The 14,072-nt window shown below is 37.7% G+C and overlaps 1 protein-coding gene across 13 annotated transcripts in view; it reads left to right on the top strand.

Annotated features, from left to right (window-relative positions):
- Positions 1–14,072, top strand: part of LOC100954037 (ankyrin repeat and KH domain-containing protein 1) — a 172,935-nt gene that overhangs the window by 154,940 nt on the left and 3,923 nt on the right. For 6 of the 13 annotated variants that reach the window (XM_023515894.1, XM_023515880.1, XM_023515893.1 and 3 more), the window contains 7 exons: positions 299–448; positions 609–2,221; positions 5,775–5,951; positions 6,981–7,232; positions 7,705–7,880; positions 9,034–9,198; positions 12,551–12,660. In XM_023515894.1, coding sequence (XP_023371662.1) covers positions 299–448; positions 609–2,221; positions 5,775–5,951; positions 6,981–7,232; positions 7,705–7,880; positions 9,034–9,198; positions 12,551–12,660 — 2,643 coding nt within the window. Of the gene's footprint in view, positions 1–298; positions 449–608; positions 2,222–5,774; positions 5,952–6,980; positions 7,233–7,704; positions 7,881–9,033; positions 9,199–9,456; positions 9,950–12,550; positions 12,661–14,072 lie in introns of those variants that run through there. The other 7 variants (XM_023515889.1, XM_012808277.2, XM_023515897.1 and 4 more) reach the window with 5 other exon arrangements.

The following is a 14,072-nucleotide window of genomic DNA, read 5'->3' as shown; positions in this document are numbered from 1 at the left end:
AAAAAAAAAAAAAAAATGGCAATGTAATTTTTAACTTTAAATCCAATGTTATAAAAGAGGTCAATTTCTGGAAAAGGGCCAATGTGGTGACAACTTTCTGCACCAATTGCAAAAATAACAACAACAAAAAGAAACTCCTTTTGCAGCACTGTGAATTTTAATAATTTCTTCTTTAGGGTTTGAATAATATTCTACGGTTATCCATGAACATACTTACTGAGACATCTTTTTAAATAAAGACATCTACTATTCATAGACATTTAATTTCATAAGCTCATGTGTAGTCTTCTTTTTATAGGTCAAAGAAATTATCTGTTCCAGCCTCAGTAGTGTCCAGGATAATGGGAAGAGGAGGATGCAATATCACTGCAATACAAGATGTTACTGGTGCCCATATTGATGTGGACAAACAAAAAGATAAGAATGGAGAGAGAATGATCACAATAAGGTAATTGTGAACAATGCATTTTGGTAGTTCTGAGTAGAAATTGTATTTTATAAGAAGCATATTTTGGTTAGGTATGGTACAGTTGAGAATTGTATTTGATTGTAACATTATCTGGATTTTTTTTTTTATGTTTTTAATATTGTTTCTGTTTTCTCCCCAGGGGTGGTACAGAATCAACAAGATATGCAGTTCAACTCATCAATGCACTTATTCAGGATCCCGCTAAGGAACTAGAAGACTTGATTCCTAAAAATCATATCAGAACACCTACCAGCACCAAATCCATTCATGCTAACTTCTCTTCTGGAGTAGGCACCACAGCAGCTTCCAGTAAAAATGCATTTCCATTGGGTGCTCCAGCTCTTGTAACTTCACAGGCGGCAACATTATCTACGTTCCAGCCTACCAACAAACTTAATAAGAATGTTCCAACAAATGTACGATCTTCTTTCCCAGTTTCTCTACCCTTAGCTTATCCCCACCCTCATTTTGCCTTGCTGGCTGCTCAAACTATGCAACAGATTCGGCATCCTCGGTTACCCATGGCCCAGTTTGGAGGAACCTTCTCGCCTTCTCCTAACACGTGGGGACCATTCCCAGTGAGACCTGTGAATCCTGGCAACACAAGTAACTCTCCAAAGCATAATAATACAGGCCGTCTTCCTAACCAGAATGGGACTGTTTTGCCCTCAGAGTCTGCTGGACTAGCTACTGCCAGTTGTCCTATCACTGTCTCTTCTGTAGTTGCTGCCAGTCAGCAAATGTGTGTGACTAATACCCGGACTCCTTCATCAGTCAGAAAGCAGTTGTTTGCCTGTGTGCCTAAGACAAGTCCTCCAGCAACAGTGATTTCTTCTGTGACAAGCACTTGCAGTTCCTTGCCTTCTGTCTCCACTGCACCTATCACTGGTGGGCAAGTTCCTGCCACATTTCTACCTGCAAGTACAACTCAAGCACAGCTTTCTTCACAAAAGATGGAGTCTTTCTCTGCCATACCACCCACCAAAGATAAAGTGTCCACACAGGACCAGCCTGTGGCAAACCTAGGTATCTCATCTTCAACTGCAAATAGTTGCAGTAGCTCTGCCAGCAATACCCCAGGAGCTCCAGAAACTCACCCATCCAGTAGTCCCACTCCTCCCTCTAGTAACACACAGGAGGAAGCCCAGCCATCAAATGTGTCTGATTTAAGTCCTATGTCAATGCCTTTTGCATCTAATTCAGAGCCTGCTCCATTGACTTTATCATCACCCAGATTGGTTGCTACTGATAATCAGGATACCAGTAATTTACCTCAGTTAGCTGTACCAGCACCTCGAGTTTCTCATCGAATGCAGCCTAGAGGTTCTTTTTACTCAGTGGTACCAAATGCAACTATACACCAAGATCCCCAGTCTATCTTTGTTACAAATCCAGTTCCTTTAACAGGACCTCAAGGCCCACAGGCTGCAGTACAGCTTTCTTCAGCCATGAATATTATGAATGGTTCTCAGATGCACATAAACCCAGCAAATAAATCTTTGCCACCTACATTTGGCCCAGCCACACTTTTTAATCACTTCAGCAGTCTTTTTGATAGCAGTCAGGTGCCAGCAAACCAGGGTTGGGGAGATGGTCCGCTGTCCTCACGAGTTGCTACAGATGCCTCTTTCACTGTTCAGTCAGCATTCTTGGGTAACTCTGTACTTGGACACTTAGAAAATGTACACCCTGACAACTCTAAGGCACCTGGCTTCAGACCACCTTCCCAGCGAGTTTCTACTAGTCCAGTTGGTAAGTTATTTACTGTTTATCACTGAACTCACTTTGGAGCTCTCATAGCCTAATTTCATCTTCCAGGAAAATAATAAAGCATTTGTTTTGTATCTAATATTGCATGTTTTTAAAGAAATGAGGCTAGGTGTGGTGGCTCACACCTGACCTAGCAGTTTGGGAAGTTGCAGCAAGAGGATCACTCAACCAAGGTCATGAGTTTGAGACTACCCTGGGCAACATACTGAAATCCTATCTCTACAAAACAAATAAGAGAAAAAATTAGTCAGGCATTGTGGCGTAAGCCTGTAGTCCTAACTACTACTCGGGAAGCAAGGCAGGAGGATCACCTGAGCCCAGGAGTTTAAAGCTGGATTGAACTATGATCATGCCATGCTGACAGAAAGAGACCCTGTCTTAGAAAAAAAGAAATGAGAGTATATTATAAATAGTAAAGACTCTTTATAATGATGCTGATAGAGTGGACAAAATGAGTAGTTATAGGTAAATCACTCACATACAGTGAACAGCTTCATATTCTCTCTGTGATTTTTCTGTCTTTCATAGTAAGGAGGTTATACCTTTTGGCAGTCCATTTTCTTGGATTGGTGTCAGATGATATTGATTAAAAGGACATATGGGGTGCTTTAAGGATTCCAAATTTACAGATTTTTTTTTTATTACAGTGATTGTTAGCAGTTCTCAGATATAAAAAAATTGAAGTTCCAATGATGTTTAGGCACCAGACCATAATTAACATTGTTTAATAGTACTCTATATTGTTTATGTTAGATGCAGCTATTTGAAGAGATCGAGTCATTTATTGGTTGTTAATTTTAAATGGTCAACTTAGATATAGCTATTGGTTTCTCAAAATTAGAAATTAGCTGCTAAGTCATTATGAAAAAGATATAGGTGGATTTCGGGCCAGTTTCGGCTTGGAGATATTTGACAAAATAGAATCTATTTTCCAGACTTTAAGAGTCAAATTTTCATCCAATCTGCACTATTCTGAAAAGCCAATTAGAAATGCAGCTAACCCAGAATTGGGGTAAGAAGCACTGTTGCCACTTAGTATTTTTATTGAAGTTGGAAAACTGACCTGTGTTGTTCAAAAGTTATGGATATGGTATAGCCTTAGCTTTCATTTCAGATAGGTTTCCATTTACTGGTTTTTTCAGGAAAACATAGCTGTTTATCCTTCAAATAAAAACGTAAGCCTGCATAAGATTACCTATGATCCAAAATATTCTCTAAAATTTTTTTCTTTCTTTTCTGTAAATAGACATCTATTATAACTTTTCATTTTGGGAAACTAGAACAGATTTTAAGAAGTTCCAGGGTGAAGTGTCTGGGCTATGATGGAAAGCATTTATCCTTGACCTTCCTTCTAAGCCCCAGGATCAATAAGTTTGGCCCCATTTCTGCGGTTTCTTTTGGTAATGTTCTTCTTTCATGGATGTAGTTTGCTCTCCTAGTTTTCAGGTAAGAAGATAGGGAAGAATTTAGAGATATTGAAAGCATTATTCACTGTGGGTAGGAATGTGAAGTGGTATAGCCACTTTGAAAAACAGTTTCACAGTTCCTCCAAAAGTTAAACATAGAGTTACCATATGATTTAGTAATTCTACTCCTAGGTTTATGCAAGAGAAGACCTACATCTATACAAAAGCTGGTAAACAAAATTTCATAGCTATATTATTCATAATAGCCAAAATGTGTAAATAACCCATTGTCCATCAACTGGTAAGAAAATAAACAAAATGTGGTTTATCTAGAGGGAATTTTTTTTTTATTTGGCAATAAAAAGAAATACTAATTTATGCTATAATAAGGTTGAACTTAGAAAACATTTTGCTAAGTGAAAGAAACCAGTCACAAAAGATCAGATGTTGTATGATACCATTTATATTAAATGTCCAGACTCATGGCTCATGGGCTTGGCACCCAGGCTCAGTCATTAGGGCGCCAGCCACATATACCAGAGCTGGTTGGTTTGAACCCAGCCTGGGCCTGCCAAACAACAATGACAGCTATAGCCCCTACGCCCCCCCCCCACACACACACACAAAATAGCCGGGTGTTATGGTGTGCACCTGTAGTCTCAACTACTTGGGAGGCTGAGGCAAGAGAATCGCTTAAGCCCAAGAGTTTGAGGTTGCAGTGAGCTGTGATGCCATAGCACTCTACTAAGGACAACACAGTGAAACTCTGTCTCAAAAAAAAAAAAAAAAGTCCAGATTCAGCAAATCTATGGAAACCAAAAAATAGATTAGTGGCTACCTATTGTAGAGGGAAGGGGGGAGGATAAAGGCTAAGGCTAAGTGGTACAGAGTTTCTTTTTAGGATAATGAAAGTGTTCTAAAATTGATGGTGGTAATAAATATACAAATTCTGTAAGTATACTAAAAGTCACTAAATTATATAAATGGGTAAATTATATGGTTTATGAATTAAATCTCAGTAAAGCTATTAAAAATACATTTATGTGGCATCTGTGTATTTGCCTAAAATATAGCTATTAAAATCTTTACAAAAGACTGACAAATTTTACTGTAAAAATATTGGTAAGAGGCCATTACAGAAATGATTATTTTTTATAGAATTTTTAAAGCCACATTCAGAATTCTGACAGCCCTTAGATTTTGCTAACACTACTTTGGTTAACAGTAGAAAATATAATTTTTCTCCCAGAAAAGGGCACATGTTGCCTAGGACCATAATGACAGTCTATAGTAAGCAAAAAACACATCAAGTTGTCCAAATGTCTAGAATAGGCAAATCTGGAGAGACAGAAAATAGATGAGTGGTTGCTTAGAAGTGGAAATATGGGTGGAGGGAGGACAGTGAGTGACAGGTCATGAGTATAGAGTCTCTTTTAAGGGAGATAAAACCTCCAACTATTAAATAGATTAATTACTTGGCATGTGAATTACATCTCAAAATTGTTCTTTAAAAATGATGGGGGAAATCAAACTATCTGAAAATGAGATCTGCTTGAGATAAGTTTTGATGATTTTGATGCTTTTATTAACAACATTTTCCTATAAGTACCTATAGTGCTTTACCAGACCCTTGTCCTATTTTCCTAATTCATTCTCCAGAGAAATAATGGAATTTGAGAAAATGGCTAAATTAGGTTTATATAAACTAGATAGAAACTTTGATAAAATCTGCAATAAAAAAAGCAATAGTATACTTTTCCTCCTTATGAAGAAAGAAACATTGGTAGATCTTGTTACTCATCTTACATAGGAAATGACAATAGTTATATAGATGAAAATTTGTAAAGTTGTACTTTGAGGTTTACCACAAAAGAAGTTACAACATGCTTTTATTTCATGTCTCCTGTACTTAAAAACTTTTGAGATTTGTCCAAAACACTGCTCCAGGTGACTGCCATTCTTAAACACTGGGTTCACTTTTCTACATCTACAGTATCACATAAAGATTTGCTGTGATCTACAAAAATGAGCCACATGCTATCTTCCTTTTCAAAAGGAAATAAGTAAACCTTGAACTTCTAATTTTAAAGCTTTGGCTAATTGGATGTCTTGGACATGTTTTATTTCAGGGTTACCATCCATTGACCCATCAGGCAGCTCCCAATCTTCCTCTTCTGCTCCTCTGACAAGTTTTTCCGGCATACCAGGAACGAGGGTTTTCCTGCAAGGGCCAGCTCCTGTTGGGACTCCTAGTTTCAACAGACAACATTTTTCTCCCCATCCTTGGACAAGCGCCTCAAACTCATGTAGGAATCCTGGAGGAACTCTTCCCAAAAAGTTTTAAATAAGTTATTAAACCATTTGTTTAAGGGAACACTATGTTTTAACATTAGTAAACTAGATGGTAGGCAGATACTCAAGGTTTGTATTGTAGTCATGTCAAAAATTTATCAGTCATTTGCAGGATAGAAAACTTGAGAAGTATCAAGCTATTCCAAGCCAGAAATGTTTACATTGGGGCTTGGATCAAGAAAAGAGGTACTACAAGTAGTTTTACAAAAGGACCCTTTGAGGGCAGTGTAATTAAAATTAGTTCTCAAATGTGAAAAGTAGTTGAATTTATGTGTATGGTCAGTTTTAGTATGATTTCTCATTTATTTTATGAAACCGTATTATTGCTGTGTATAAGTAAAAGTTTTCCTTTGTTCTAACTTATTTATTTCAATATTTAGAACAGCTAAACTATGTGGAATTGAACAAGATTTCCTTTTTTTTTTTTTAAATGATCATCAGGAGGTAGTGAGTAATAGCCTTTTTTGACAAGGAAAACTACCCAAATTATCCAAGAGTACCATTAGGAAACAAAGCTTTGAATTAACCTACAATCCTTTGCTAACATTTAATGTTTCCTTTTTAAGGAGGAAAAAAAGGCTGTAGAAAGGAAAAAAATAAGTATAGAGGGCTACCAACTGTTTTATATATAATATGCTAGGAATTGTGTGAACATTGCCTCATTTAGTTAATTTAAAATGTGACAATACACATTTTGAGAAGATCATGTAAAGCTAGATAAAAGTAAATATGGCCTGTTTCCTTTCTAGCCTTGTTCAGTTCAGTCTGAAAAAATGTTTTAGACTGTTTCTTTCATGCTAAATATAGGCAGAAGTAGTCTAGGATAATGTCTACAGAATTACATATTTTGATTCAAATGATCTTATAAAATGAAATTTTTCTCTACAGAACCTAAATTGTGGAGTAGATCTTTCCAACAAGGTTTCTCATATTGTTATAGTTTTTATACGTAATAAAACAATAGAGAAATATTTTGCCACCAGGTGACTCTCCTATTCCATCTGTTTCTTCGGGATCATCTTCACCTCTTTCAGCCACTTCTGCCCCACCAACTTTGGGCCAACCAAAAGGAGGCAGTGCCAGTCAGGATCGAAAAATACCTCCCCCTATTGGAACAGAAAGACTGGCCCGGATCCGGCAAGGAGGGTCTGTTGCACAAGCCCCTGTGGGGACCAGTTTTGTCGCTCCTGTTGGACACAGTGGAATCTGGTCATTTGGTGTCAACGCTGTGTCAGGTACATTTACCTTGCCCTCTCTCTAGAGGGATATCTCAGATAAGTTGTGAGGTTGCCATTAAAACTTAATTTTTAACAAATAAACAAACAAAACTTAGTTCCTATGTTTAACGTTCAATCAGGGAAGAATATTTACATTTATGAGTTCAATTCCAGAGTCTGGAATCTTAGTTGGGATGATATATTGAGTTGATCTGAAATCAAAGATTCAAAGTGTACATCATTTCCCTTTTAAGCAGTCTTTGAGTTCTTTCAAAGAATACTTTTGAAAGACAAAGTAGAGTGGGATATTTAGAGGAGTTCTTCAAGTTTTCTGGAACTTTTTTGTAACTTGTAAGACTGATTAATGTACCCAGAGCTCTTAAGAGGAAAGATTTTGATCACATTTAGTATGAAAAAAGGAATAAAGTGGTAATGTTTTATTATTTTATCTAAATAAATATCAAACTCTGTTTTCAATTCTTCTTTCTAGAAGGCTTATCAGGTTGGTCGCAGTCTGTGATAGGGAACCATCCAATGCATCAACAATTATCAGACCCAAGCACATTCTCCCAGCATCAACCAATGGAGAGAGATGATTCTGGAATCGTAGCCCCCTCTAACATTTTTCATCAGCCTATGGCAAGCAGTTTTGTGGATTTTTCTAAAGTGAGTTGACAAACATCATTGTAACTTGTTTGACACTTTGCCAGCCAGTGTAGTCACATGTTAAGGAATATTTTTGTTGACATAATTCTCCCTTTTGTTTCTGTGACTTTGCCAGCTCTTTTGCTCAATTTTAAGAGTAGATAATATTGTCCACAATAGTTTGTCCTTAAGCTGTCCTGAAGATGTACCTATCCTCTTAAAAACATCTGAGAGATTTGTGTTCTGCCACAGCTTTGAGGTTGGCCGTGAGCTCTTTGATGCCTTCTTGTCTATTCTCACAGCTTTCTGGCTGCCATAAAGCCAGATTATGGCTGGCAGTAATCATGTAGAGTTCCCCTTTTTTTCTTAACACATGCTTATTAGTGAAACTAAAATTTGGGAAAGTTGAGGGTATTAAATGTTTTTGTTTTTGTTTTTTGAGACAGAGCCTCAAGCTGTCGCCCTAGGTAGAGTGCTGTGGCATCACAGCTTACAACTTCCAACTCCTGGGCTCAAGCGAGTCTCCTGCCTCAGCCTTCCAAGTAGCTGGGACTACAGGCGCCCACCACAATGCCTGACTATTTTTTGGTTGCAGTCATCATTGTTGTTTGGTGGGCCCAGGCTGGATTGCAACCCGCCAGCTCAGGTGTATGTGGCTGGCGCCCTAGCCTCTTGAGCCACAGATGCCGAGCCTAAATGTTTTAATCAAATACGGAATATGGAAAATTTCCTGATGATAATGATACTGGATTTAGTTTTTTTCTTCCTCCTTGTTGAAAAATGTTGTGGATGCAGATAAACACTTTTGTTTCTCAACACTGTGCCATGCTATACTGTAGTAGCCTGTAGGCTAAAGTGACCTGGTTTTGTTACCCAGGCTACAGTACAGTGGCATCATTACAGCTATGTATCCTCAAACTCCTGAGATCAAGCAATCCTCCTGCCTCAGCAGACCAAGGCATGTACCACCATGCCCAGCTAATTTTTAAATTTTTTAGAGATGAGTCTTCCTATGTTGCACAGACTGGTCTCAAACTCCTGTCCTCAAATAGTCCTCCTGTGTGAGCCACCATGCCTAGCCCTGGAGTTCTTTGAATGAGGGAAATTAAAGAGGTCTAAACTGGTATTATGGGATCATTTATGATTAAATCTTTTTTTTTTCCTGCTGTTTCAGGGACTGCCAATTTCCATGTTTGGAGGCACCATAATACCCTCTCATCCTCAGCTTGCTGATGTTCCAGGAGGCCCACTGTTTAATGGACTTCACAACCCAGATCCTGCTTGGAACCCTATGATAAAAGTTATCCAAAATTCTACTGAATGCACTGATGCCCAGCAGGTAAAATGGGCTTAACGCTTTTTTATTTTTCAGATTTGTCATGTTGTTCTTTTAATTCTGTGGGTAGTACAAATCCTGAATATCAAAAGTCATGAACCAACCATTTAATCTGAATTAAATTTTTTAATATCAAGATGATGCCATGTATATGTATTCTTCGTAGGCAGAAACAGTGAATTGCCATTGCATTTATATATTTATTTGTAAATGTCTAAAGATTCCTAATTAGAAATTCCAATTTTTCCTCCCCCTTTTCAGATTTGGCCTGGCACGTGGGCACCTCATATTGGAAACATGCATCTCAAATATGTCAACTAAGTTAGAAGGTCTTAACTCTTTAGCCTTGTTTGAGAAACCTATGACTTTGGAAGAACCCTGGGGATTTTTTTTTTTATTGTGCCTAACTAAGAAATTTTCTCTGAGGTTTTAGCAATGGAAATTTGATTATCCATTGTATAAGAACAAACTGATTTCTGTCCACCTGATTATGTTCTCTGGTTAGTTTAGCCATTTTGAAAGATGAACTTAGTACTTTTGGCTAAACATACTGAATGCTACTTGTATGCAGAAAGAATTAGTTGATTACATGTTTCAACCTTTTAGGGTGGTAAATACATGTATAATTGTTTACATACTTAAAAGGAAAAAGTTGAGTAAATTTCTTGTCATATAGTGGCTCTAATTAATGTAGCTTGTGTTAATGTGAAATATTTACCAGAATATTCAATAAAAAGATGAACAGTGTTTAGAAGTGGGGTGTGATCCTTTCAGTGGTCATGCAGGTACCACCCTATCCACGTCATAATGAACCAGATTATTAGTAAGGTATTTGTAACAGGCATTAAGGTAGTATGGGATCATTTTACATTTTAGAGTCCATTTTAGACTGCCTTGAAAAAGCACTTTTAAGACTAATTATCTGTTGATTTCTGTGTTAAACATTTCTTATTACTTTTTTGTCTTCCATATTGTTTTACATGTAAGAAAGTGTCAAGCCCTGGCAATGTGTCTTATCTAACTTTAGCTGATAGGCCACTGATCGATTTTGCTGTTTATGGATCATGAGATTGACAATAAGAATAATTGGATTTAAATCAGATGACATGAGACAAATTTAGGAACAATCAAATCATCTTTAGGTTCCTTTTATGCTTCTTGGGTTTTTTTTAATCTTAAAGGGTTTATTTGGTTATAGGTGTTTTAAGTTTTATTTGAGTTGGGGCATAAGAGGGGGATGATTCCTGTCATTCTGTTATATGGTTGAATCAGCTGAGTAATGCTTATAAATATGTTACTTATTCTGGGCTTAATTCCACAGCCCCAAGTATGAAGAGGCAGTATGTTTAAAAAGCTAAATGTAGAAACACTGGGATGGGTTGCTTTGGCTAAACCATAGGCTATGATATGATGCAATAAAAAAGGAAAAGTTATCCCACTGAAAAGTATAGTCATCAGCTTATTTGTGTTTTAGTATAGCTGAATTTCCCGGTCTTATCTATAGGCAACATAAAAAGAAAAACAAGAAAATGTTTGGGCTGAAACTGTCTTTTTTTTTTTTGAGACAGAGTATCACTTTGTCACCCTCAGTAGGGTACCATGGCATCATAGCTCACAGCAACTTTAAACTCTTGGGCTCAAGCGATCCTCTTGTCTCAGCCTCCCAAGTATCTAGGACTACAGGTGCCCACCACAAAGCCCAGCTATTTTTTTAGAGATGGTGTCTTGTTCTTATTCAGTCTGGTCTCCTGAGTTCAGGCAATCTGCTCTCATCAGCCTCCCAGAGAGTGCTAGGATTACAGTTGTGAGCCATCGTGCCTAGCCAAGAAACTGAAACTTACATCAGAGCAAAGGAGGATGCACAGAAAACAAGTAGTAACTATGGACAGAAGCATACTAGCAGCACTTTCCTATTCTCATGCCAATAGAAATTCTTAATTTTCCTTGCCCAGGTCCTAAAGCCAGCATTAGATTAGACACACCATGTTTGTTCTGTGTTAGATATAACCTGGTTCTTTGGTCTTCTGTATCATCTTACATATGAGAAAACTTCTTTAAAGTTCATTTCTTATTATCTATTTTGAATCGATTTGGAAGTGTCATTGGTGTTGAAGCTGTTGCTTTGTAGTGATTGATCACCACATCAAGTATTCTCAAGGGACCCCTTGACCTTTGGAGGGGGGCACAAAAGATCCTGTTGGATCACCTACATATCTTGTTATTTCCACTTAACCACTAACAACTAAAAAAAATACCTAAAATTAATGATGTGAATGAAACCACTCTTGATGAAATATACACTATTGAGGGATAATATTAAGTATTCAGTAAGATGAAAAGGTACTGAGTTGAAAATGTACTGAGTTGTCAGTACATTTTAATTATCTAGAGGAGTCCTTAAGTTGATATTCTCTACCTTGAGGATAGTGGAATGAGAGATTTTATCTCAGGTCAGGAACTAAAACCTATGAAGGGAAAGGAGGCAATTATGAGGAATTCTTAGGAGAATTGGGAAGAAATAGCAGTTGTACAGTTGGTAGTAGTTCTTTGGGATACTGTCCTCCTTTCCTTCTTATTAGCATTTCCCTCCTTTCTTTCTATTTGGATCCCAGTAGCTTATTCCCAACCCATTTTGCCTACTGTAATCTCTTTTTCCTCTGCCTGGCTCTTCCTGGCATTACTTTACTACTATTTTACCAACCTCAACATTGGATAAAACCTAGTTCAGGTAAGAATTCAATTACTTTCAAAATATACAAGGGATATGGGGGGAGGCAGCATGAATACAGTGGAACAAGAATCAGAAACCTAAATTTCATTTTTATTTCTGCTACCTGAAGCTTTATGACTGTAGGCAAGTCATTTCACCTTTCTGGGCTTCACTTACCTAATCTGGAAATGAAATTGAACTTAAGTGAGCTCAAAAGAGTCTTCTAGTTCTAGCACAGGTTTTCTTCTTCTTGTGCATGAGAATATGAGGTATGGGAATATTGGAAGCCATTAGAATGTTTACAGTGCTGAGGTTTGAGAGCCCCTAGCATTGGTTCTGATAAGGAATCAAAAGCTTGCTATTGTGGAGGCCTGTATTGATTTTGAGACTTCAGTGGAGGCAGAAGAAAACCTTGCATATTCATAGTTGGGCCCTCAAGTCATTAAGAAACAACCTGCTAAGGCATAGGTCAAACCCCATGAGAATAAAACTTTTAAGGAATAAAACTATATCATAAAGCTTTCTGGACCCACTTATTTCACAAAGTGTTCAGTGTAATAAAATTCCACCACCAATAAAATTATTGATGTTTTAAGACCCTTTAAACCTATTGTGGCTACAGTGTGCTGACTTACCCTTTTATAGGCCAGTCTGCTTCCTTCAGTCCCTGCTCTCAAGGGGGAAATCCCATCACCTCAGCTAACCAGACCGAAGAAGAGAGTTGGACAGCCAATGGTAGCCTCTCCTAACCAGAGGTAAGAAATCTCAGGACTTGGAACTATAGTTAACATCTTTTCATGTAGATTCAGGCCAAATCCTCCTCTCCACCTCAACACTGGTAGAAAAAGGGACCATCCTTAGTTTTGAGTTAATTTATAGAAGGAGTCACATGTAGTTTCAAGCCAAACAAAGAGGAGTACTTAGTATACATGGTTCCATTCAACTGTTTAAGACCTTTGGACCATATTGTAAACCCAGGGAGAGGCAAACAAGTCTCTAGCAAAACAGCTGCTGAACATCTTGTTCTCTGACTAGCAAGAAGCACTTTTACCAAGAAGTGTGGCTTATTATGATGTCTTCCCAGTGGACCCTGTACTAGGGTGAGGGGCTTTGATAATGCTGCATTTTCTATTCATCCTCAATGATTTATCATTAGCCAATAGGCAGTTTCCTTTACCTTCACACTCTCTTGTAGGCAATGGGTGAGAGTGGTCTTAAGTATCAAAAACTTGTGTGTTAAGACTACCTCCAATATAGGCCGTAAGCCCCGGCTTCAAAACCTAATTTGGAAAACAAGATCATAAATCAAATGGTCTGACAACAAATCTATTTTGTAATTACTTTTAACATTTCTGTTTTATCTTAATAGTATTGCCGGGACTCCAGAGCAGTTTACCTAGTAGCAGAGGCCTTATAGGTTTAATCAGATCTTTGAGGGTAGGGCTTGGGCATAGACTTTTTCTTTGTTTGTTTTAATTTAAGCTTCTGTGCTCTAATAGGGAGATAGTACTGATCCTCTGATATACACTCTTGTTCCTTCATCCAGGTTGCATAGATGATAAGTCAGACTCTCTCTCTAAAGCCAAATACCTAGTTCCCAGCGCTTATAGCACACTGTCTCCAGAAAAGTTAGCTGCAAGCAGTAATTATAGTAGTAATTGCTGCTGCTGTTTTGAAATAGAGGTTAGTGAAAGGAAGAACTCACTTCCATACTGATCCTTCCTGAAAACCTTTGACACTTCTCTCTTTGTCCTCCTATTTCTAACTGGTCTTTCTCAATCTCCTTTGGTGAATCCTCTTTCTTCACTATCTTTTAAATAAATGTTGATGTACCCAGGCCTTTTCTTACGCAGATCTTTTCCCCAGTGATCTCATCCCACTCATTTGGATTTCCTTATACCCAAATTGGAATCACTAACCCAGCATTCTCCCCCTATCTTGAGACCAGTAATATGCCCCTCTTCTTGTTTTCTGTATTGTATTAGTTGGGACTAATAGCTACCAAACTCTCAAGCCAAAAGATAAGAATTATCCTAGCTTTTTTCCCTTTCCTCACCCATCCTTATGGTAAGATGATCAATCATCTTATTCTTTCTCTTATATGTATCTAAAATCTCATCCACTTTTCTCCATCCTCATAGCTGCTGCCCTTTTGCCTACCTGGTAT

The sequence above is a fragment of the Otolemur garnettii genome, unplaced genomic scaffold (assembly GCF_000181295.1).
Source record: "Otolemur garnettii isolate 467f Iridium unplaced genomic scaffold, OtoGar3 scaffold00003, whole genome shotgun sequence".
In the NCBI taxonomy this organism is placed as follows: domain Eukaryota; kingdom Metazoa; phylum Chordata; class Mammalia; order Primates; family Galagidae; genus Otolemur; species Otolemur garnettii.
The sequence above is the reverse complement of the archived record's forward strand: the minus strand, read 5'-3'. Positions and strand labels throughout refer to the sequence as shown.